This window comes from Acanthopagrus latus, chromosome 15, assembly GCF_904848185.1.
Source record: "Acanthopagrus latus isolate v.2019 chromosome 15, fAcaLat1.1, whole genome shotgun sequence".
NCBI classification, from domain to species: domain Eukaryota; kingdom Metazoa; phylum Chordata; class Actinopteri; order Spariformes; family Sparidae; genus Acanthopagrus; species Acanthopagrus latus.
Window position 1 is genome coordinate 5,673,553 of NC_051053.1, and position 22,030 is coordinate 5,695,582.

Genomic DNA, 22,030 nt, shown 5'->3' on the forward strand with positions numbered 1-22,030 from the left:
TTTCTGTCTGATGGAGCCTGTGTGGCCACAGACAGGCTCTGTGCATTACAAGATGAGGAGAGATTAGAGCACAGTGGGTTAATCTGTAGGCCTGCCATCTGCCAGGACTATGAGAATTAAAGCTGAAGCCACGGCCTTGAACACACAGAAGTAACCCGACAGGTGATGTTTTCTGCGTTGGCATCATGCGAAAGTTGCGCACATACTCCTTCAAGAGGTTGTTAATATCAGTGATGTGTCTGTGAATACGTTTGCACGTCAGGTTTCCAATCTGAACAAACTCTCTGCACATGCAGGGGGGTTTGCCAGGGGTCACAGAGCTTAAATCACACGCCGATGTTCCTGAAAATTAACGTGAGTAGTTCTCATTCTGTATGAGCGTGTTGCAATTTACAGTTGAAGGCAAGATTCGTGCACCCAGCAGCCACTGAGGATGTGCTAAATGCTGTACATTTACCCATACCACCCAGATTATGCAGCAGATTTAATGTCAGTATGAGAATGGACAGTAAAGGGTTTATTATTCTGTGTGCGTGTGTGTGTGTGTTGTATGTAAATCCCCTTGCATGCAACATTTTAATGGTGTGCAACTGTTTTGTTTGTGTACGTGACATATTGTTTTTTTCAGTGGAAATGGCTTAATGTAACATCTGTAATGGCTTTATTTTACAGTACTTATATGCTGCATTGATTCGTGGTCCCAAAGATGTAATAAAAGAATGGGTTCCCTTGATTGCAGGTCGTAAAGAAGAAGCTGTCTCAAACATGGTAAGTATTTGGATTGAATAAGTCTATTTTTAAAGGATTCGGTATTAAAAAGTTAGCCTTATGCCGACAGAAAGTCAGGGGAAGTTTTGTAGTCCATAAAACATTTCTGGAGCTTCACAGTAAAATAGCTTTGCAGCGTTCTCATAAACAACTGAAGTAGATGGGGACTTCATACTCCTTACAGCTCATCCAGCTTAATCCAATTTTTTGGAAGCCCAGAGATCCCAAATTGATTTGAAAAGATGTTATTTACATCCTTGATGCACAGTTAAGCTTGTGCACCCATTTCAAGCAGGGTGCAATGCTAATGCTTTTAGCTTACAGTGAAGAGTTCTTCTCTCAAAAGGGTATAAAAATCAGACTGTCTAATTAATTTGGGACCTTGGGGATTCCAGAAACTTGGATGATGTATGTATGAATATCGCAACTCTGTTTTGCTCAAGAAATGTGTTGTGAGCTACAAAACTTCCCCCTACTTTCCATTTCCGGCATGGGAGTAAGTAGATTATGACTACATTTTTATTTTGGGGTATAAACCAGTACCATTCAAATAGTTAATTAGTAGGGTTTTGACATGGAAACAAAGAAAATCAAGCAAAACACAACATTTGCATGTAAAATAAAACATCTTTCTGTCTTGATTGCATCTTGATTTCTCAGTCTACGTCATCAGTCCACACATTCACTTCATGACCTCCACCGTAACATCCACACAGGAGCTGTAATCTCATCAGATCATTCACTGCTGTCCTCAACCGCACATCATCCTCTGTTTCATGATTATCCTATTAATTGACTAAATAGTGGAGTTCTTCTATTTTCCCAAAACAACAGATGGTTGTGGAGTGCACAGCAGATGGCACTGTGCTCAATACGGGTAAAACACTGACCAGTATGATGGTATAGATTCTGCATCAGTTTAATCCCTTGACTTCATCCACAACAGAGTTAGTCACAGGACTTTATATTAAATAGTTTCAGTAGAAGGGTAAGTTAAATACATCATTTGCATCCATAAAGTTAGTTACAATTAAGTATAACCTATATGTAAAAACAACTGCTGAAATTGTGATCAGCCAAAACACTCAACGAATGTTTTAGGTATTTATTAAGATTTTGAATTTAATGACAGCATTTATTGCCAATACAGTATTTGAATTAGATTGTAGACTAGCACTAAGACACTGACAAGTATATGTTGATATTTGTAAAGTCAATTCATGCATATTCACACAACAACACTGCTGATTAGAATAATCTGCCCGCTCAAGTGGTTACCAGCTTGTAACACTATCAAGGTTGCTAATGCTAGATAGCAATCATAAACATTGCTAATGCAAGCTAGCAAGTGTTAATGCTGCTGTTGTTTAAAGTTTACCTCTGGGTGACAAATAAGATTATCAAATAAGAGGAGATTAGCCCAAAATGCCTTTCCAAAAGTCCTAGAAGTACAATAAGTTGTCAGAGGGTATCAGTGGATTTTTTAATTAAAGAGACTCCACACACTGTTGACACAGTCAAGTGATGCTAATGCTAGCTAGCAAACATTAATAATGCTGTAGTTGCTGTTGTTTTACAGTTAGCTAGCAATTGTTAATGTACAAAAAAAGATCATTTTATTCTCTGTAGATGTTTTATGGGTTTATTCTCAGTGATGTATTATTTTTAGAATATGATTTATCTACATGTAAATGTCAGCAAAAATCAGACACAAGCATCTTTTCTGTGAAGACACATATTTAATAATTTATTAGATGTAAGAATGAAAGTTTGTCTACATCAAAATCCAAATTATGTACAAAAACTATACCCCTCCATCATCTGCAAAGTTTCGGCATACGCTTGTTTTTAGCCATCCTCTGTGGATTCTGTTGAACTGAGACGGCCCAGGAGTAACTCTTTAAGATGTGTCATTGGATTAGCATGTGAGCATCTGCCTTCAGCCTCCTGCAGTCGCCCACACACACCTTGAGATCTGCCTCTCATGCACAGGACTCTCGACGGAGCCGTGTTCATGGTGCGGTTTTCATAACTTCATTCTTTAGGATGAAGAATGTAAAGATTTTACATCTGCTGCTCTTTTTGGTGTTCCTGCATGCCTGCTTTGGTAAGTTTCACTTTTTAATGCTCTGCTTACCGTGTTGACTGTGATCAGATTATCTTTGCTGTTAAGATACATTTGAGAGCCTCTGGATTGATTGTACATTTCTTTAGGTTTGTGATTGAAATCTATTCTGTTTCCAAGTCATTGCCTTGCCTGATTTGTTGCGTTTTGCATGTCAGTTTATAGGCTATATGACTATTTTACAGATAAAAAATTGTTTGGTGTACAGATTTGGTTTCAAAGGTCATGTCAAATTAAAAGATAGATAACCAATGACTTAAAACAGCATTGTTTCAGCCACCAGAGATCTCTGGTCTATGTATAGAAAAGGTATCTTTAGAGGTTGACGTAACTCACCCGTAATCCGGGTCAAAGTTTCAGAGAAAGCAAGGGGCGTAAGCACTGCTCTTTGATAAACAACAACCATTGTGACCATGAGTGACAATTACAAAATAATGTTAGATACTAAAACATAGTAGAACAGTAGCAAAAGATGCTTACATACTGGTTCATGTAATCTAATGGACCAAACAGCAATGTCTATCTTCAGTTTTGCTAACATTAGCAACCATTAGCCGCCATTAGTACCCATTGTTCAAGGCCAGTTAAGACTGTAGGGAGTAATTCAACTTTCAGTTTGTTAGAGAATATTTATCGTTGTTTTCCTCATTACAAAGCTACATAGTCTCATTTGAAGATAAACTGTATGAAACTTTCAAACACTGAAATGTGCCTTCCACATCTCCTTCCCTAGCACGTGCAGATTTTGCACCCTATTTCTACGACAATGGACCCTACAGCCACAACGGGAACCTGGCACTGTTCAGCCTCTCAGAGGACACGGCTGTCGGTGAGATCAACCCCTGACACACAGGACATTTAGTGTGGACGGCTAATAGGCCGCTGGTGCAACCAATCAACAAAATGGCGTGTTTTCGTTGCCAATGTGTCTGAGAGTCCAGGATGTTAAATAGTTTTTGACTGATGAACAGATGCTGTGTGGCATGTTCGTCCTCACACTAACGTGCTCATCTGTCTGCGCCACCTGTTGAGGTGAGGGACAGTTTGCTGGCTGTGAATGTGGTGCAGCTGTCCCTCTGCACCATCCATCAGTCGGGGTACTTATTGTGCATCTGCATACTATGTCAGCACCTTGTTTGTTCAACAGCAGTTTTGCCCAAGCAATCAATAAATTACCCTCATTGATTTGTGGTTAGAGGCCGCGCATTTTGCATTCAGAACCCGTTTAATCGAGTCGTCTTGGTAACAGGAACACACATGCACATGTTTTGTGTGTAAGAAACATCAAAATAGGTCTGAACCTGTTGATTTAAGTAAATTATGACTTCTGCTTTTAGGCACACAGATCTACAGTCTCAATGGCACAGACCCCGAAGGCCAGGAGGTGAGGTACGGCATTTCCTTCTATCCAGGCTCCAAAGAATACTTCAGGGTCGACCCCGTTTCCGGGAACATCACACTAGTGGAACAGCTGGACAGAGAGGTAAACTCACCGTAGGCGTCAGTGGGCATTAGGGCAGACATAAAACAATTCAAATCTGACTTTAAACATTACCATATAATAATTTTTTTTCATCATGCATGTCTTCACATTAACCTGTTTTCCATCTCTGCTCAGAAACAAGACTCTATTGACGTCCTTGTCAGCATCACAGATGGACGAAGCAAGGTCAGCATCTAGTTCATTGTATGATTGTGCCTTTTATGGCCATCCCTTATGATGAATGAAACAAACTTGAACATGTTTCCTGTGTTTTCTTGTCTCCGTCCTCTTCTTTTCAGGTTGTGGAAAGAGTCACAATATTCGTAATGGACGCGAACGACGAAAAACCAGATTTCCAAAACATGCCGGCAATCATTGACGTACTGGAAGTAAGTTCCAATGTCAGTCTCCCTACATTTAAATGAGGTACTACTGTAAAATAATCTTATTGACTTGTTACCATGTTAACATGTGTTGCATCATTTATATTTAAGCCCTGCATGATGTGATCTGACTCACTTTCACATTTTAGACAACAGAGTCCGGCAGCAGCATCTTCAAAGTGGAGGCGGTGGACAGGGACACAGGCTCAGGTGGCTCAGTCACCTACTACCTCCAGGTATCACTGCCCAGTCACATCCGACACACGGCCAACTTCTGTATGAAGAAAAAGGCATAGAGAAAACCCTCCTCATGTATCACTGAAACTGGACAGTTCTAGTTTTCCAGTAGAAAACAGTAATACAATAATAATATCAGTGAGGTTTCTCGAGCGCTCATGTGTATATTTGTGCCTGAATATGCTGCAGTCGTTATGAGAATAAGGATTAAATCACAATCACATTTGTGTCAGGTAGTGGAGGCTTAGAGGGCTGCTTTGGCTGCCCGTAGCAGCGACTGTTAGTTTGCACTTTGGACTATTAGGGCCGTAGAACAGCTGGCCTGGAGTGAGAGTGATGAGCGAGGCACATCTGGACACGGCAGCTTTCACTTGCCTGCGCTGTCCTTGGGCGTATAGGCTCTTTACATCCAGATGGACCGTGTACAAGATGCGGCCCAATTCGAGTAACTACTGAGTGTTTTAATGCAGCAGTCTGACCCCTTTCTCGTGAGATCTCACGTGAGTGGTTCTCAGTGGGGTTTACAAGCTTTTTTTTTTTTTAACTGGTGTGACCTGAAATGTGCTTTTAAAATCCTGCTTCTGTCCTGCTCTCTGTTCCAGAATCCTCAGCCCGCTTTGTTTGCCATCGACAGGCACAGTGGTGTCCTACGTATCAAATCTGGGGAAATGTTGGACTATGAGAAGACAAAGACACATTTTGTCACTGTCGTTGCAAAGGTAAAGGATGTGTAAAAACCCATGAAAGGCTTCCGTCATGCAAAAGTGTACCTTCATTCCCACTGTAAAGGTATCTTGTGGAGGTTTCAGTGGAAGCATGCGAAAGTACAACACTCACCTGTAATCAAGCAACTCATTTGAAATTCTCTCTAATGCCCAGCAGTGAGTGATTCCAGTGGTTGCCAAGAGAATCGTGATTGCATGTAAGCTTATGAGAAAATGACGCTACTTCTCATTTGATCTATTACCTCAGTAAACAGTTTCCCGATGAGTTCATGGCCTCAATTGCAAGATTCAAGTCTTCTTCAATATAGCATGATGTTCATTTTGTAAATTGTGGTCCCATTTAGAGTAAAATACATGGTCGGGTATGCGTTAGAGCGTCTCTTCAACAGGATATCCTTTAAAAAACTGGGACCCAGCTTGTGGTTCAAAACTAGGATACGTATAAGACACATGTAAACTATATAACTTTGTGATTGTGATTTGGATTGTGTTTTTTGAATGTCAATTTAAACTGTACATGACTTTTTGTGTCAGGATGGTGGTGGTAATTTTAATGGCAAGGAGCAGTTCATGTCGTCATCGGCGACCCTGACGATCAATGTGATCGACGCGCAGGACACTCCGCCGTCTTTCATTGGCACGCCGTACTTTGGCTACGTTTATGAAATCTCAGTGCCGGTGAGTGAGAAAACATCCCTCAGCGACTTCCTGCTGAACAGTCTGCACACGTCTGTAAACATTTTGCAAAGTCCTTTCGTCACGCGTTAAATTTACAAGGCGAAGCAGGACGTGGCAACCTAATGTAGTGGATGCAATTTATTTCTACATTCAGGGTATAAATAGGAACCAACAAAAGAGTCCGAGTCAGCATTATCTCATCACACAGCTTTAATTGCTGGCATTTTATAGTAATGCCAATGCCGCCTTCTCACAGCAGGTGAAAGCCACATTATCTCCTCTGTCGCAAAATGTCACTGCAGTATCACATCAGAGGACAGAGATGACAGGTCCTGACTTTCATCCGAAGGAAGTAATTAGAACACTGACATTTCAATGTATCTTTGAAGACGCGGTGAACGTCAGGTGCTGAAGACATTTCTTTTTGTGCTATGTTTTTTGGGGAGTCTCATCTTCTGCTTAATTTTCGTTTATACCATCAGTTTTGAGTTATATCATGTTAAGAATGTCACATCGAGAGTTGTTTACTGGAGACGTATGTAAATACAGTATATATTACAGCTGTACAGACTTCGTTCATACATCCAGGTTGCTTAACTGCAGTTTGTTCATTCTTGTTTCACTGCTGATTTGAAAGCAAAACCCCTCTGATGATCTTTTCCCTCAGGGATCTGAAATATTCACTGTTTCAGCCAAAGATGGTGATGTGGGAAACCCCAATCCCATACGTTATTCCTTTGAAGAAGGTAAGCATTTAACACGAAGGGGATTCGATTATTTTTTACATGCTGTTGCATGCTTTGTAAACATGCTCCTCCATGGTCTCGCCAGGTGACGATGGTGTTTTTCACATCAATAAGACAAGCGGTTGTATCACCCTGCTGACTCTGCCCATTTATCTGAAGAGAGAAATCTTCAACATTAAAGTCAAGGTAAGCTGTTGTTCATTCATCAGTTCTGTTTCGCTGTAAATAAGGCCAGACTTACATTCTCTTTAGCGTCAAGCAAGCAAAGCCTGAAATCAGAAATCTGACGTCAACTACTTTCAGATTACTTGGAAGGAGAGAGAAGACTTAAAAGAAGACTTAAAAGAGAAGACTTAAATCTTAAAAGCATTTCTATCGCTGTTTTTTACTTGTCTCCATCTGTTTGAAAGATTGTAAATTGAATTGCATTTTTAATTTTATTTTGTTGCAATACATACATTAATTGAATGAACAATGGTTCAAAAACATCTGCGCAGAAAACAAGATACATTTTACATGAGATAACATGGCAGTTGACTGAATTTGAACCCGCAAAACTCTTACCACTCGTGTCCAGGCATCCGAAGTCAGTCCTGAAGGCAGACTCCTGGACTACGGGGTGGCTACGGTGGTGATCCGAGTGGTGGACCTGAACAATAACCCACCTACATTCTACGGAGAGAAAGGCCCACAGAACATGTTTGAGTTGACCATGTATGAGCATCCACCAGAGGGAGAGATACTCCGGGGGCTGAAAATCACTGTCAATGACTCCGATCAGGTGCAATATTATCTTCTATGTTGACTGTGATTTTTGTGAAAATGACTAAAAGAATCAGATAGTTGGAAATTTTGGTGGTGTTTTCCTGAACGTGTAGCATGCTGCCGTTAAAATCTGCCTCGGCTAGGAGGGAAGAACACTGACTGATGTTACGTAATAACACTCATTACACAGTTATCTAACAAGAAACTTATTAAATCAGCATTCACTGTGCCACAACACAGAATTCAGTCTGCCTCTCTGTCCACGAAATGACTCTAAGCCTGCTATTATCATAGACAATCCTTTTAAAGTCATGAAGAAAAAAAAAAAAATTGAAAGTGAGCCAACACAAATCAAAAGGTACTCCCTAACTAAGCCATTTGTCAGCTTATGCAAGTGTGTTCGCAGCTTCTTGCATGAGCCTCATCCAAATGATGATCGCCACATGTGTTCCCTGATAATACTGTTACAACATCAGGGCGAGCTCTCTCTGTCTCCACTGATATTATACCTCACCAAGGATATTACAGCTGCCACTGATATCCTATTGATTCTCGTACATTACTGTGATAATGAAAACATGCAAAGCTTTTATACTGATTGAAAGGACTATATGCTGCGTGGATTATACTGTATGTTTGTTAGGGACAAATGCAGATTACTATAAATAGGTTCACACATAGATAACGTAACAACTGTCCTCTTCACTGATGAGACATCCCGAATAATGCGATGATGTTTTGTGCTCCTGCAGGGTGCCAATGCTAAATTCAACCTGAGGCTGATCGGTCCAGGGAGGATGCTGCGGGTCGTCCCTCAGACTGTTCTCAATGAGGCCCAAGTCACAATCTTAGTAGAAGACTCCGCTGCCATGGACTACGAGAAAAACCACTTTCTCACATACAAGGTGCACAGCAGTAGACTGAAATGCGCACATTTCTCCACAAATGGCACCTGCATGGGTTGCATTGATTCATTCCCGGTGTTTCCCCACTTTAGCTTCTTGCAGTCGAGATCGACACACCCGAGAGATTCAGCGCCACCGCCGACATCGTCATTCACCTGCTGGACACCAATGACAACGCTCCCAGATTCTCCTCCGATTATTACATCGCCAGAATTCCAGAAAACTCACCCGGCGGCTCCAACGTGGTTTCAGTCACGGTGAGCGAGCCTTTCATCCCGTCTAAAAATACATGCCATCGCCAGCGTACGTCACTTGGAGCTAAAGAGGAATGCTGATTTGGACAAAATGCCCAAGAGGGCCATTAATTCCCTAAATGTAGACTTTTCGTTTGGTTGGGGGTTGGGATAATATGCGAAAACATGTAGATAAAAGCTAGGCGAGGTAAGCTGCCAGATGGCTATCACTTTCATTTTGTTGTGTAACAGCAAATTCCCAGATTTTTTTTTCCTCTCTCCTAATGCTCGGCAGCACATGCAGCTGCAGCATGAAAAATATGGGCAGAGACAACATGAACACTTATAAGGACATGATAGATGGATGGGCTTAAAAAATATTGCAGTATTTTTAGGTTCTGCACGATATATGTCCTCAAACGTACTTGTGAGGGGTAACAGAATCATAGACAGACAGACAGACAGACAGACAGATAGATAGATAGATTAGATAGATAGATAGATAGATAGATAGATAGATAGATAGATAGATAGATAGATAGATAGATGTCCTTGTCAGAATATATCAGCGCCCTGCGGAGGCTCAGAGCAACAGGGAGGCTCACTAATAAATCCTGCCCTTGCGTGAACACCACAGAGGCTCATTTCCTTGATCCCAGGCAATTTCAATCAGATAAAAGAACAGCCAACAAGTGACCTTGGACTCACGGAGACAGCGAACAGGCATCCCTGTAGCGACAGACAGACAGATTAGCTGACGCCAACGATGATGATGATGATGATGTTGATGTTCCTGTGACATCAAAAAAAAAAAAAATCTGTCTTTTTATAGCTGACCTCTGTAACATCATGTTCCAATCCCGCACAGATTCATTCAGTTCGCTGATCCACGGCGGCAGACAGTTCTCTTTGCTCTCGTTCGGTTTAATATAAACACATCTAATATCAATATTTTGAGGTTTATCGGAGGTATGAGGTTAGAAAGTTAAGAGAGGCCCGACTTGAGCACAAAATAATGCCGGGAAAAAGGGGGGATATGCCTTAGCTGACTGAGCCACATATTTCACTAAAACTCCCGAAGAGGAGCTGCAGATTATCCTGGCTTCTGTCTAAGTCGTGTTGAGCTGACCGAATTTATGCAAGTTCTACACAAAAATTCAGATCAAATTTTATCTGTTTGTTTACAGGCTACAGACCCAGACTCAGGACCTTGGGGTGAAGTGAAGTACTCCATCTATGGATCAGGGGCTGACCTGTGAGTATCAGAGTGGAACTTAAAGTTATTTTTATTTATTCCTTTCCATCAGTGTTTATAGTTTCTTGTGCATGTAAAACGTCTTTGAAGTCAAAAAGGTCAGAGTCTGCAACAATAGAAGCTCCTCTCTCCTACAGAAAACACTGTTCCTGAAACGCCTCGTCAGTAGTCCCACCCTTGTGACGTCGCACTACGTCACCATGTCACACACATTTTATGCTACGCATATGTTTTGCACATAAGAATTGACCGTGCGCAGCTGCTGTGTTGTTGTCAGTGTTGCTGGCTCAGGCATGTGTCGTCTGACCAATCAGAGCAGACTGGGTATTCAGGACCAGGGCCTTAAAGAGACAGGAGCTACAACAGAGCGTTTCAGATGGAGGGGGAGTATAGTGCTGCAGCACTGGACAGTTTGAGAAAACCAGATGTGTTTGTTAAGCAAGTTAAGCATGTAAACCTATCTATTTAAACGTCAAGGGGATTGAAATAAGCAGTAGATAACTCAGCACTACCTTTAAATTCCTCTCATCCTCATAACATTATATAGATATTTAGATGTTATATCTCAGCTGCAGTGCTAATGAACCATCAGACAATTAATGGCTGACATTTACTCAGAAGTACTTGAGCTGCCTTGCTCTCAAAATAAGACATAAGTAAAGTAAGGTAAGAATTGTTTTTTTTTCTGCCCAAGAAGAACAAATCTATCTAGATTAAAACCAAACAAGTTGGCAAGGTTCAAGTTTATCGTCATGTAATGGAATTTATGCCTCGGGTTTCTCAGCCTCTAAAACTATATAAATGAAGAGAAATGAAAGATGATTGAATAAGAAATCAGAAATCCCACAAAGTAATAAATCACTGCAAGTTATGTAAGGTGCCCAGTGTTTATCATTCTGTCTGGGTAAGTGTCTCTGAGGCAGCTGGCCTGACTTCCAATGTCCTGTAAGCGATTTCCAGGGGGAAGGAGTTGAGAGCAGACCATGTGCTGGGAGGCTGGTGTCCTTCAAACCCTGTTTTCACTGTGCCAGACTACCTCTCTGTTCCCTCCGCGGACTCTATTCACTGGTCTCTGTGTAGTTGACAGCGTGCGGGGAGGAAATTAGGCGGTGATGTTCCAGCAAATGAAAGCGAAAAACACACAAACACTTATGCAACATTATTAGCAGTTAATACCCAGAGTATTTGTCAGCAGTAGAAAAACACAGTTTATGAAACAAAACAGAAGATAAAAAATTGATGATGCACTTATCTCAAGGAAATAGTTTGCTTAAAAGACAGATGTTGGATCTGAGCCTCCATATAGGATTTTTAATTGCAGACCAACATAAACAGCAAAACATCTGCCTGAAAGGTGCGCTGGAATACGACAGCAGAACTTGTTTTTCATATTTGAACTTGGTCGGTTTTATTGCACCTAAGCACTGTAGTCCCTCAGAGGATTTACTGGTATTTTCTCTGAAGTTGATTTTTATTAGATTTCCAGTAGAAGTCTAGCCTCTGAGAAAACGGCTCACTGTTCTCTCTTGCTGATTATAACACACAGTGTACCAGCAGCTTGCCGTTCACATCACGAGAGACGGAGTCCACAAGATCACCTACATTTCGGACAAAAATTGGTGAAATCTCAACACTGCGATTGCCACTGTTTGAAAAATGTGTTTGTTTTCTTTTGATCACATTTGTATCTGAACGCCTTAGCGGACCAAAAGACTTGGATTTGAAAACATTCGGAACAGTAAAGCAAAGGAAACCAAAGACAGATGTATGCCAGTAAGGACATTTGGAGCCCGTCCCCAATAGACCATCTGCTTTGCAGTATAGGTAGAAACTATATTTGGACCTTTCAGTGGAGATTTTGCGCTCGGTAGCGATGAATTAAAGGAGATATGTGATGTCATATGACAATCCAGGATTTCCAAAATGAGCAGAGGGGAGAGATTTGGAACACTTTATCTTAGCTCAGACTTGTTTGGTCAAAAGCATTTGGAAACTGTGCCCCCTCAGATTACTCCTCTTTGAACTTGAAATTTGTAATGAAAGTACATTTCTTGGTTTTACATCTGCAAAAAATTCTCACAACTCTGACATTATACCTTTTAACAGTATCTTGCAGAATAGTTAAGTGTACACGGAATCATGCAGACCTGATCTTTGTCTGCTCGCCCTCTGTCTTTGTTAATCCTCTAATGGGATTGGAGGAGAAAATAGAATGCTCTTTGCTTCTGGCTACCTGCCTGGTGATAGAGTCACTGTAGAGTCACGGGAAATAAACAAGTCAGTCAGACACACACAATCTGTCGTGAGTGAAGTTACTTGTAAGATGACAGTAAGGTGATACTTTAAAAGAACAGTTCAACATTTTGGGAAGAGCATGTATGTGCTTTCGTTCCAAGCGTTAGACTCTCGTGTCTGTGTGTTTGGTAAGGAGCTGCAGCCAGGAAGTGATTGGCCACGCTTAGCACTGTTTGTTTACAGAAGGCTAAAAATGTCTTTGTGGTTTTAGGAGGAATTAGTTTCTGTGACTATCTTTGATAAACAAAGCAGTAGCCCTGAGGCGTTTGCACATGCTGCCTCACCCTCTGACCCTGGGATGTGCCGGCACGTACTTTTCTGTAAAACCACACATGGCCGTTTTATGTGCAAGGTAAACAGACAAAATAGAAGCAAGTCAGTGAGTTTAATGGTCAGTGATTTTAAGAAAGTTAACAAAAAAAAATAGGCAAGCATCTCTTCCTCTGCATCCAGTCTATATGCTGTCCGAGTATGTTACTGCAAACATGGATATGTTGCAACTAAACATTTCTTTATGTTCAGTTTTCCAGTGACAAGGCTGTGCCAAATGTCTGGTTAGGCTTAGGCCACAAACACCACTTGGCTATGGTTAGGAAAAGTTCATGTTTCGACTTACAGGGTTCTGTCACAACAAACTCACCTGGAACATCATCCCAGCATCTTGTTAAAAACACCAGTTTTTGAGCTGGAAAAGGTCCTGACATCTCATTCAATAGATATATAAAAAAAACAGTGAATGAAAAGAGAAAATCCAGAGGAGTGTGATGTGCAACCCACCCCTCCACAAAGGCTGTTTTGAGCAAAATGCTCACATCAGAACACAGACAATATACATTCAAAAGACTGTATGGGAAAACAAGGGTCTGTATTACATTCTCTTGAATTTAATGTCCTAAATCAGGTCATCATTTACAGGTTCCTGATCCAGCCTGCATCTGGGATCATCTACACACAGCCGTGGGCCAGCCTGGATGCAGAGGTGAGATCCAAGTATAACTTCTATGTGAAAGCAGAGGACACGGAGGGGAAGTACAGCCTGGCTGAAGTCTTTGTGACGGTGCTCGACCTGAATGACCATCCACCTGCGTTTAACGACAACTTCCTCGAGACGACTATGGTGATCGGAGCACCCGTGAAAATAGAGGTATTCTGTCACTTACCGTGTCATGAACAGTAAACCCCATGATCAATGTCAGGATCACTGCAGTTTAAATTGTGCGTGTCCACATCCGCACAGGCTGTGGACGACGATGCGGAAATACCCAACAACGTCATCGAGTACGCCATCATGAAAGCTGATCCGGACAACAACATCTTCGACATCAATGCTGACACGGGGGAGATCGTGCTCAAGTCCTACATCAAGTCGATGGCCATCATTCAGAACATCACCAAGCAGAGAGACTGCACGTGGTCGCTGGTGGTGCAGGCCCGCGACCGGGGCCAGCCGTCCTTCAGCACCACGGCAGTCGTCAAGATCGACATCACTGAAGCTGTAAGTATCAGCAGGGTAGAAGAGTAATCGGTGAAACCTATACGATGTGATATGATGAATTCTACTGCCTTACCTGAAGTAATGCACTCCAAATACATGAAAATATTAAACGTTAAATCAGGGTTTATTTGTTGGAGACAAAAATACATTCATCATTTCACGCCTTATGCGTCTCAGATGTCGTGTTAGTCATAGCTGCAGATTACAAGAACCATATAGAGATAATTAGTGCAGCAATTCTGCTTCTTTATTCAACAAATCCTGGTGAAACTTATTTGCACTATGTGATTTCAATTCAACTGTATTTTTAATACATTTTTAAAATAGATAGAAATGTATATCTTATACTTACAATGATGTTCTCAGACAAAATATATGCCCACAATATAGTGTAAAATGACTGTCACGGCACTATTGCGGAGAATACAAGGGATGGATCTCTTCTATAATCCCAGTAATGAAGATAAATTACAATTATCAACTATTGTAATGCAAGGAGAGTGGAATTACATTTATTTTGTTGAAATAAAGTGTTAATGGCAAATGCTCTGCCTATCTGTATTCCACACCATTACTTTACATGTAAATTAAGCGCTCAACCAGATTCATTTGTATATGGAAGTGTAGCTTTTCAGCACACATATCAGTTGTTTGCTTTAAGATGCAATATGGAAGAGCTGATCGTCTCCTGAATTTATACTCCAAACAAACAAATAGTGAACACAGGGCAGCATTTTACCAGAACAACCGCTCACTGCTGCTAATTGAAGTTGCAGTTAGCGAGTTAGCTCAGTTAGCCGTGCAGCTAGCAGTCCAGACTGGGGTGCTCAGGGAGATATTATGAGAAAAATAACTTCAGTAGACTCCTCTGCAACACAATACATACACATCTCTGACATAACTTTTTATTATTTTTTTTTTAATTTAAGCTAAAACTTACATATTGGACCTTTAAGTAACAATTAGAAATTTGTAATAATTAAACAATTCTCACACGAATGCACTTGTCATGTTTCCAGGTCAAATCCAGATTTGTCTCATACTTCCTGGGACTAAGGAAGCGTCCTGGGGCCGTGTTTGGGATTTGTTTGACCATTGTCACCTTCGCCATTTCACTGACAATATTCATTTCAACCTTTATATACTGGAACTCTGTGAAAAAGTCCCGAATACAATCTCAGGGCAAGATCAGAAAGATTAGAGGGAGGCCTGTGCCGTAAACGAAGCTTGCCTTGAGATCATCAGCTCTGCACGACCGTTGTTTTTAGCTCTGTGGTACTGTCAATTTCAGACATTCATTTTTGAAAGGAGTTTGTGGAGTTAGAAGAAGGCTGTGTCTGTAAAAGAGTACAGGAGCACGATATAAACTGTCCCATCTTCCCATATTTTTCCCCCATGTTTCGACTTAGTACTCACACCATAACACCACAACCCTAGTAAACAAATTAGTTCTATATTCTTATTTTCACACCTATTCATATATTCTCAGATGCTGGATGGTCTCAGCTACAGCTTCCCCAGTCAACCTCTCTGATCTTGTCTTGATAGAACAAAAAAGCCAAACAAACAAACAAAAAAAAAAAGTAAATCATCATTTTAGTGGGTTATGTTTCCAAGGTATCCACAAGGAAACAGAAACATATTCAGTTTTTACACAAACAGTATTATGGCAGTACATTTGCAGTAATTTATTTCTTTATTTTAGAGAGTTTTGTATTTTGCACCTCATATATTTCTTTGGGCCAAATCATGAATACATGCAGTACTACAGTAAATACACAAAACAATATTTATAATTTAACCTTTGTGTGACAGGCTATAACATCAGTCCCATGGATTTGAACTCTCCCTGTGCTCTTTTACAGACCCAACTCAAGGGGGGGCCTTTGGGATCATTTTTGATGCACAATAGAAACAAGCCTTTGCAAATCCTAGGCATGCTTGGGGGTTTCATTGTTTTCATGGTCATAGTCACGGTCATCATCTCCACTGCAACATTCTTGCGCAACAAAAAGTCCAACCGGATCCTGCCCAACCGCCGCGTGAGGAGGAGGAAACAGCATCCCTGGAACCTCAAGAACCCCTTCAAGAAACCCGAAAACCCCGGAGTGAAATTCAGAGTGGAGGAGGACGAGCGGGAGCCAGAGGTCGTCGTGGAGAACGTCAACTGTAACAATAATGTCCCCAGTGTTGTGAGACAATGGCCCCCACCTCCGCCGCCCTTCGCCCCGTCTCTGCCCCCTCCGCCGCCACCCTACATCCCGGGGGAGAGGCATTGGGCGGTGCCCACCGTCTCGGCAACGGTGGCAGGGAAACCCAAAAAGAAGCCAGTGGGAACCAGAGAGGACACTGTGAACAAAGCGCTGGTCTCAGAGCTCAAGATGAGACTCGAGCAGAAGAGGATGAAACATCACTAGTGCTGGGAAGGTAGCACTTTATACTAGGGTGCACATATTAACCTTTGACTAGTCTCTCATTGGCAAGGAAATAGTAGCAAAAAGTTGGCCGCTTATTAGTCTTTATAAACCAATTTAAAGGCTCATCATGCATGGCCATATTCTACAACTACGAGCCCATTAAACCCACATTCCAAAATGACATCCTGCTCATAACTAATTCACCAGTAGTTTTACTTTTGTTGACCGCCAGATTAACACTAGCTAACAAACATTAATGGTGGTAATGCCAGCAATGCTAGCAAGCTGACATTACCGTTGCTGACATTAGTTAGCATTAAGAAACCTACTTGCTACCAACAAGCAGTAAACTGGAGGTTATTGAGCGACAAATCTGAGGTAATGTGGCCGAGTGGTTGTAGAATACAGTCGTGCAGGATAAAGGGATTAATGAGTGCTTTATAAAGGCTAAAAGAGAGTCAATATGCTACTAATAAACATGTTAATAAGCAACTTGTTAATGGTTAATATGTGTACCCTAATATAAAGTGTTACCACTTCACAAAACCTTCTCATCCCAAAGTCCATTTAGTAGCAGTTCTGGAGCTTTCATTCCGCAAATCTGTCATTACTGATGTTCAAATTGTGGTTGTTTTTGATGTATGAACAAATGGAAATGTTGAAACAGAATTTTAAACTTCCACGCATCTACTTCAAGACAATGAGCTCCAGAATGAAACTCCACTGATGGACCTTGAGGTGGTATTGTTTTGTCAACTGATGTTTCCAAGTACATGAGTGAACTTTGAAACTCTGTGTGTGTGTGTGTGTGTGTGTATGTGTGTATGTGTTTTCAAAAAGGTTAATTATTCCACATGTATCAGTCATTTTCATGTGATGGTGAAAAAAAATTCATGTGTGTCCTCGTTCAGATCACGTTTTGAATTCACGACCTTTCATCATTTGTTTCCGGTTGAAGTGTCTGTGTTTGTAACAGATAAGTTCCACCTTTTGAACCGTTTGTTGACACACTGGCGGCTTAAAGTTCCTCAGCCGAGATCCCTTGTCGGGAAGGAAGTTGTCCAGATTCCGACAAGAAGAGAGAGACTGTTTATTTGGAATCCAACCAAGCTCCTTACACGGGATTTCATGACACTTGGACTGACTAAAGAGATCAGCCTGAGGAGAGGGAACCAAAGTGATCACGTTAGGAGGACCTTTAATCCGTCTGCGCAGGTGTAAAGCACTGTCTGGTGTCTTGTTTTGCAAGACTCTTGCTTGTTCAGTCACAAGTCACGTTACATTTAATCAAGACTGTGTGTCATTTCATTATGACAGTATATGTGGTGGTTTACCGTCAAAAGAACACTTGTCAGGATTTTAATACCAATAAAGTAACGGCATTTGTAATTTCCTCAGTGGTGGTAAAAGTATTTTGACATCTGTGCTCAAATGCAAAGTAACAATGCCACGCAATGAAAGTACAACTAAGAGTCCTGGATTCAAAATTTTTAATCAGGTAGAAAGACCCTTGTGACAATTACACGTTATTTTCTTTTTCACATGTAAAAAATCCCAAATCAATGTGCATTGAATAGTTTGTCATGTAAACACAGTGTGTGAACAGGACATTTTCACACATGATTGAGCTTTTTTTCACACATGAATGCTAATTTCCACACGTGAAACTTAGGTTTTCACATGTGAATTACATACATTCATGCATGATTGGCTTATTTTTTTCACACTTCTTTGTAAAGTCACCCCTGTCTGTTATATAATTGGATTCATAATTTTCTCATAATTGAGGATGCATTACTTGTATATTGATTTTAACAGTGCATTATCTTTTTTTGTTAAAGTGAAGCTTTTAACCAGCGATATAATATTGTAACATTTTTAGATAGTATATAAAAAGAAAATTCAGTTCATTTGATTTAAATACAGAATTTGACTAAATGTACTTAGACACTTCCAAATGCTGAATGTAGTTGGAGTATTAGCAGTTACAAGTAGATAAACTGTGCCTTTTAAAGAGTATTTTTGGTTTAAATCAGTTTATTCAGGTAAGATATTCAGGTTACCAGTGTGCCCTATCTGGCCACAGTCAGCTACAAATGGTCCAGGATCAGAATATACTGACTCCAGGACACTTAGATCATTAGTGTGCAGCCTTGAACACCATGTACAACACACAGACTAACAGCTTTGGTGCCATCAGCTTAAGACTATCACCTCTTTAATGAGAAGGCAAATGTACTCTACTGCCCCCCTCTGGAGACAGAGGGGAGGCTGATTGAAAGAGACTTGCTAACTGAAATTGAAGCTTTTATGACCTGAAAAGAGATGCTCAAAACAAATGTAAATCAAATCAGTTGTAATTATATAGCCCAAAATCACAACCAAATTACCTCAGTGGATTTTACAATCTGTAAAAGGACCAAATGCACAAAGCAGTGCTTCCAAACACTGAATAATAGCCTTGTAGAACCACAGGAATATGCACATTTTGCGAGTTAGAGTGAGATTCATGAGGGCGGCCTTACACAACAATATTACGTTTGTTGTTGTTTTTTAGTAAAAAACCTCACCAGATGTTCTGAAAATATGTAATATATTATCCTGACACGAGCCCCTTTGGTCCCCTCAGCTCCAATATCAATGTCAGCGCTCCCAATTATGAAGTTACACTGAACCACTCACTGGGTATTTGTGCAGACATCAGGACCAAACATGCGCACCATTCCAAAGTTACATAAAACATGAAATTTGCAGATTACACTCTCTAATCCAAGGACCAACTTGTTCATCTTTGTACAATATTGCATCCTTGGCTAAACACCAAAACTCCATCTGCCCTGATCTAGTTTGGACAGACAAGATGTGTGCGACTGGCATCGAACTTCCCGCAGCCTCAGCTGGCACATGTTCACATGATGACGCAGAACGGGGATTATTTCTGGTTTTATTTGACGAAATAAAAACTGACCCCTAAAGTCAGATTATGCATATGCTTCCCCACAAATGTGCAAGTGCTGCTTGTGCTTTTTTTCTTCTTCTTCTTTTTTTTTTTTCCAGGTCAGCGTGGTCCCAAAGATTCTCAAGGAACCCACATTTTGGGTCAAAAATTGTCAAACGCCTAAACGCAAAATAAACTTTTCAGTGTCGCGAGCTGTTAATGCTCTGAAATGAAATGAGGGAATATGAGAAGCAGCCCAAATGATCATGCATCATGCCATGTAAGAGGCAGCCAGGATTACTGGGCTATTTGATAGAGGATTACAGGGTTAAAAGTTGCATTGATGCTTTACAATGAAAGAAAGCTGTGCGCGCGGGGCTCAGCAGCCCGGTGACGTGCTCGAAGCCACCGAGGTTCTCAAAAGGTAAATTAGATATTTGCTTTCATGAACAAGAAAACCAAATGAAGACAGCATTATAGTAAATCTTTGAACACCGCCGCCCATGAGATCAGCAGCTGGTGGCATACTGTTTAAATGACACACTGCATTATGCAACATGGTGGTTTGTGAGGAGACAAAATGAGGCGAGCACCAATAAGCATGTCATTTTATGTGTGGTCTGTGCAGAAATTGAGTGTTTACAAAATCCCCACTGTCTCCTGTGATACACGGTGGATAAGGATTACAACAAAAAGCAGCATCAGTCCCGCACCAGCAAATCACATAACGCATCTGAACAAGCGAGAAAGCCAGATGTGTCTGCGCTCCAGAAAATGAGAGCCGCCAATCTCCAGCAGTCGTTTAAAACCCTGATCTTAAGTCAATAGAAGCATCACAGGAGACAGCACGTGGAGGTGGAGGAGGGGGGGGGAGGGGGCTCGCTGTTCATAAAGTGACGGCAGGAGGGGGATATTGTAGAAAACTGTAGTTATTTACGTCGGCGGATTATAGCACGCACACAATTACTGCCAATTAATTTCAGAGACATACATTCACCTGTATTTCTACAGGATTTACATCATCCAAAGACAAACGCACAAAAAAACCTGTATCTCAATACAGGACTTACAGCTCCGATACACTATATTAACAAAGCAACAACATCACCGTCCGCTCTTGGTCACATAACATTACAACTAAAAATCAAAACGTCACTCACAACGTTAATATTATTATTACCACAGAGAGAGAGAGAGAGAGAGAGAGAGAGAGAGAGAGAGAGAGAGAGAGAGAGAGAGAGAGAGAGAGACTGCGGCGCTGTCCGTGGTACGGACTGAGAAAAAGAGAGTTTGGTGTCGGCGCACCATACAGCGTGTGTGTCTGTGTGAGGGGGGGGGGGGGGGCTTACTTTATTTGTAGATGAAGTCCATGCGCCTGTCCCTCTGCACGAACTTGTTGATGACTTTGTTGTAGAAGTCATCCTTGTTTGCAGCGTTCTGTAATGTCATGAGTCTCTCCTTTTCAATGGAAATCAGCGCCAATGCTGAAAGTCTATCCTGGTGCATCCTATTACGGTTATACGTCTTGATGCGCTTTAAAGCTGAAAACGTCCTCTCCACGGATGCCGTTGTAGCAGGTATCGTTAAGACCAGCTTTAATAACTTTGTGGCCTCTGGTACAGTCTCCTGGAGGTCATTGTCTTTCAAGAATGAGAGCAGCTGTGCAGGTGACATTCCCTGGACCAGTTGTGAGCAATATAATCCCACCAAATCAGACTGTAATCGAACTTGATCAAAGAATCTTGCGTATTTTGACAAGCTATTGAGTTTATCAGTGTCAAAATTAGCAGGTCACCATAACCCTCCTTCACCCACACGCTCTCACTTCCCACCGAGAACAGTAGACAGGGAAAGCAGAACAGCCTGCTAGCTTGGCTGCATCCACACAACCACTCTTTCTTTTTGTACCATTCTGTCTGAAAAGTCCTCACAATTTTCTGTCCCTTCCTTTGCGTTAAATTCTCCAGGTCAGGTGTTGGTCTCCCGGTTAATATTATTATTTTTTTTTCCACAAATGTCAGACTAGACATTTTTTTTAGCGAAGTAATCTCCATAGCTAGCAGCAGAAATCAAATCACTGCGCGCCACAACAGCAGCGCGAAACCTTGGGGGGGAGGAGGGGGGTGACCCGCGAAACCCACGAAACCCACAGAAGCAGAGAAGCACTGTGCCTCAGGGATGCCCATTAGAGACAGTGTGAGAACAGACTACGCATGCGCAAACCTCCTAAACCGTTTGCGTTCATTTCACACGGCACAGAGAGGCAGAGGCAGAGTCTGCCTCCGTCCCCTGTGTTCACTTCAGGCAAGCCTGGAAAGCGCGCTTTTCTTTATGGGCATTCCTTATATCGTTAAAACAACACATTATACCTTTTTATTTTTCATTTTTAAAGCAAAAAATCAACAATCAAAACACAATAAAAAAAAAATTAGGGTTTGGATGCCAGTGTTTGGGTATTATGTCAAATGAACAATGCCATTGGCCGAGGCATATCCGATGCGCCATCTGTCTGGGCCGGGCAGCGCAGATCATGTGTGACGCATTGGCCGCTGTGTGTTGTGCTCCCAGAGGCATCGGACAAG

The 22,030-nt window shown here is 41.4% G+C and overlaps 1 protein-coding gene across 4 annotated transcripts; it reads left to right on the forward strand.

The window, feature by feature from the left end:
- The first annotated feature begins 1,618 nt into the window (after positions 1-1,618).
- On the forward strand, positions 1,619-17,903 carry cdhr1a (cadherin-related family member 1a). Of its 4 annotated transcripts, none has more exons than XM_037122625.1 (18): positions 1,619-1,756; positions 2,761-2,875; positions 3,627-3,722; positions 4,231-4,376; positions 4,512-4,562; positions 4,676-4,765; positions 4,909-4,995; positions 5,599-5,715; positions 6,256-6,399; positions 7,067-7,145; positions 7,231-7,331; positions 7,723-7,926; positions 8,663-8,815; positions 8,908-9,072; positions 10,236-10,303; positions 13,514-13,742; positions 13,836-14,093; positions 15,959-17,903. In XM_037122625.1, the coding sequence occupies exons 2-18, from the start codon at positions 2,815-2,817 to the stop codon at positions 16,508-16,510; spliced, it is 2,601 nt and encodes an 866-aa protein (XP_036978520.1). In that variant the 5' UTR covers positions 1,619-1,756; positions 2,761-2,814; the 3' UTR covers positions 16,511-17,903. The 4 variants fall into 4 exon arrangements, with proteins under 4 accessions (XP_036978520.1, XP_036978521.1, XP_036978519.1 ...); XM_037122626.1 differs by having other exon boundaries at positions 1,665-1,756; positions 2,814-2,875; XM_037122624.1 differs by having other exon boundaries at positions 1,742-1,756; positions 2,691-2,875.
- The last annotated feature ends 4,127 nt before the right edge of the window (positions 17,904-22,030 follow it).

Bases quoted from the DNA above. Each gene is read 5' to 3' on its own strand.
- cdhr1a (XM_037122625.1), top strand. From the start codon at position 2,815: ATGAAGAATGTAAAGATTTTACATCTGCTGCTCTTTTTGGTGTTCCTG. The intron at 4,377-4,511 runs GTAAACTCACCG...ATCTCTGCTCAG, and splicing joins TGGAACAGCTGGACAGAGAG to AAACAAGACTCTATTGACGT. The intron at 4,766-4,908 runs GTAAGTTCCAAT...TTCACATTTTAG, and splicing joins CAATCATTGACGTACTGGAA to ACAACAGAGTCCGGCAGCAG.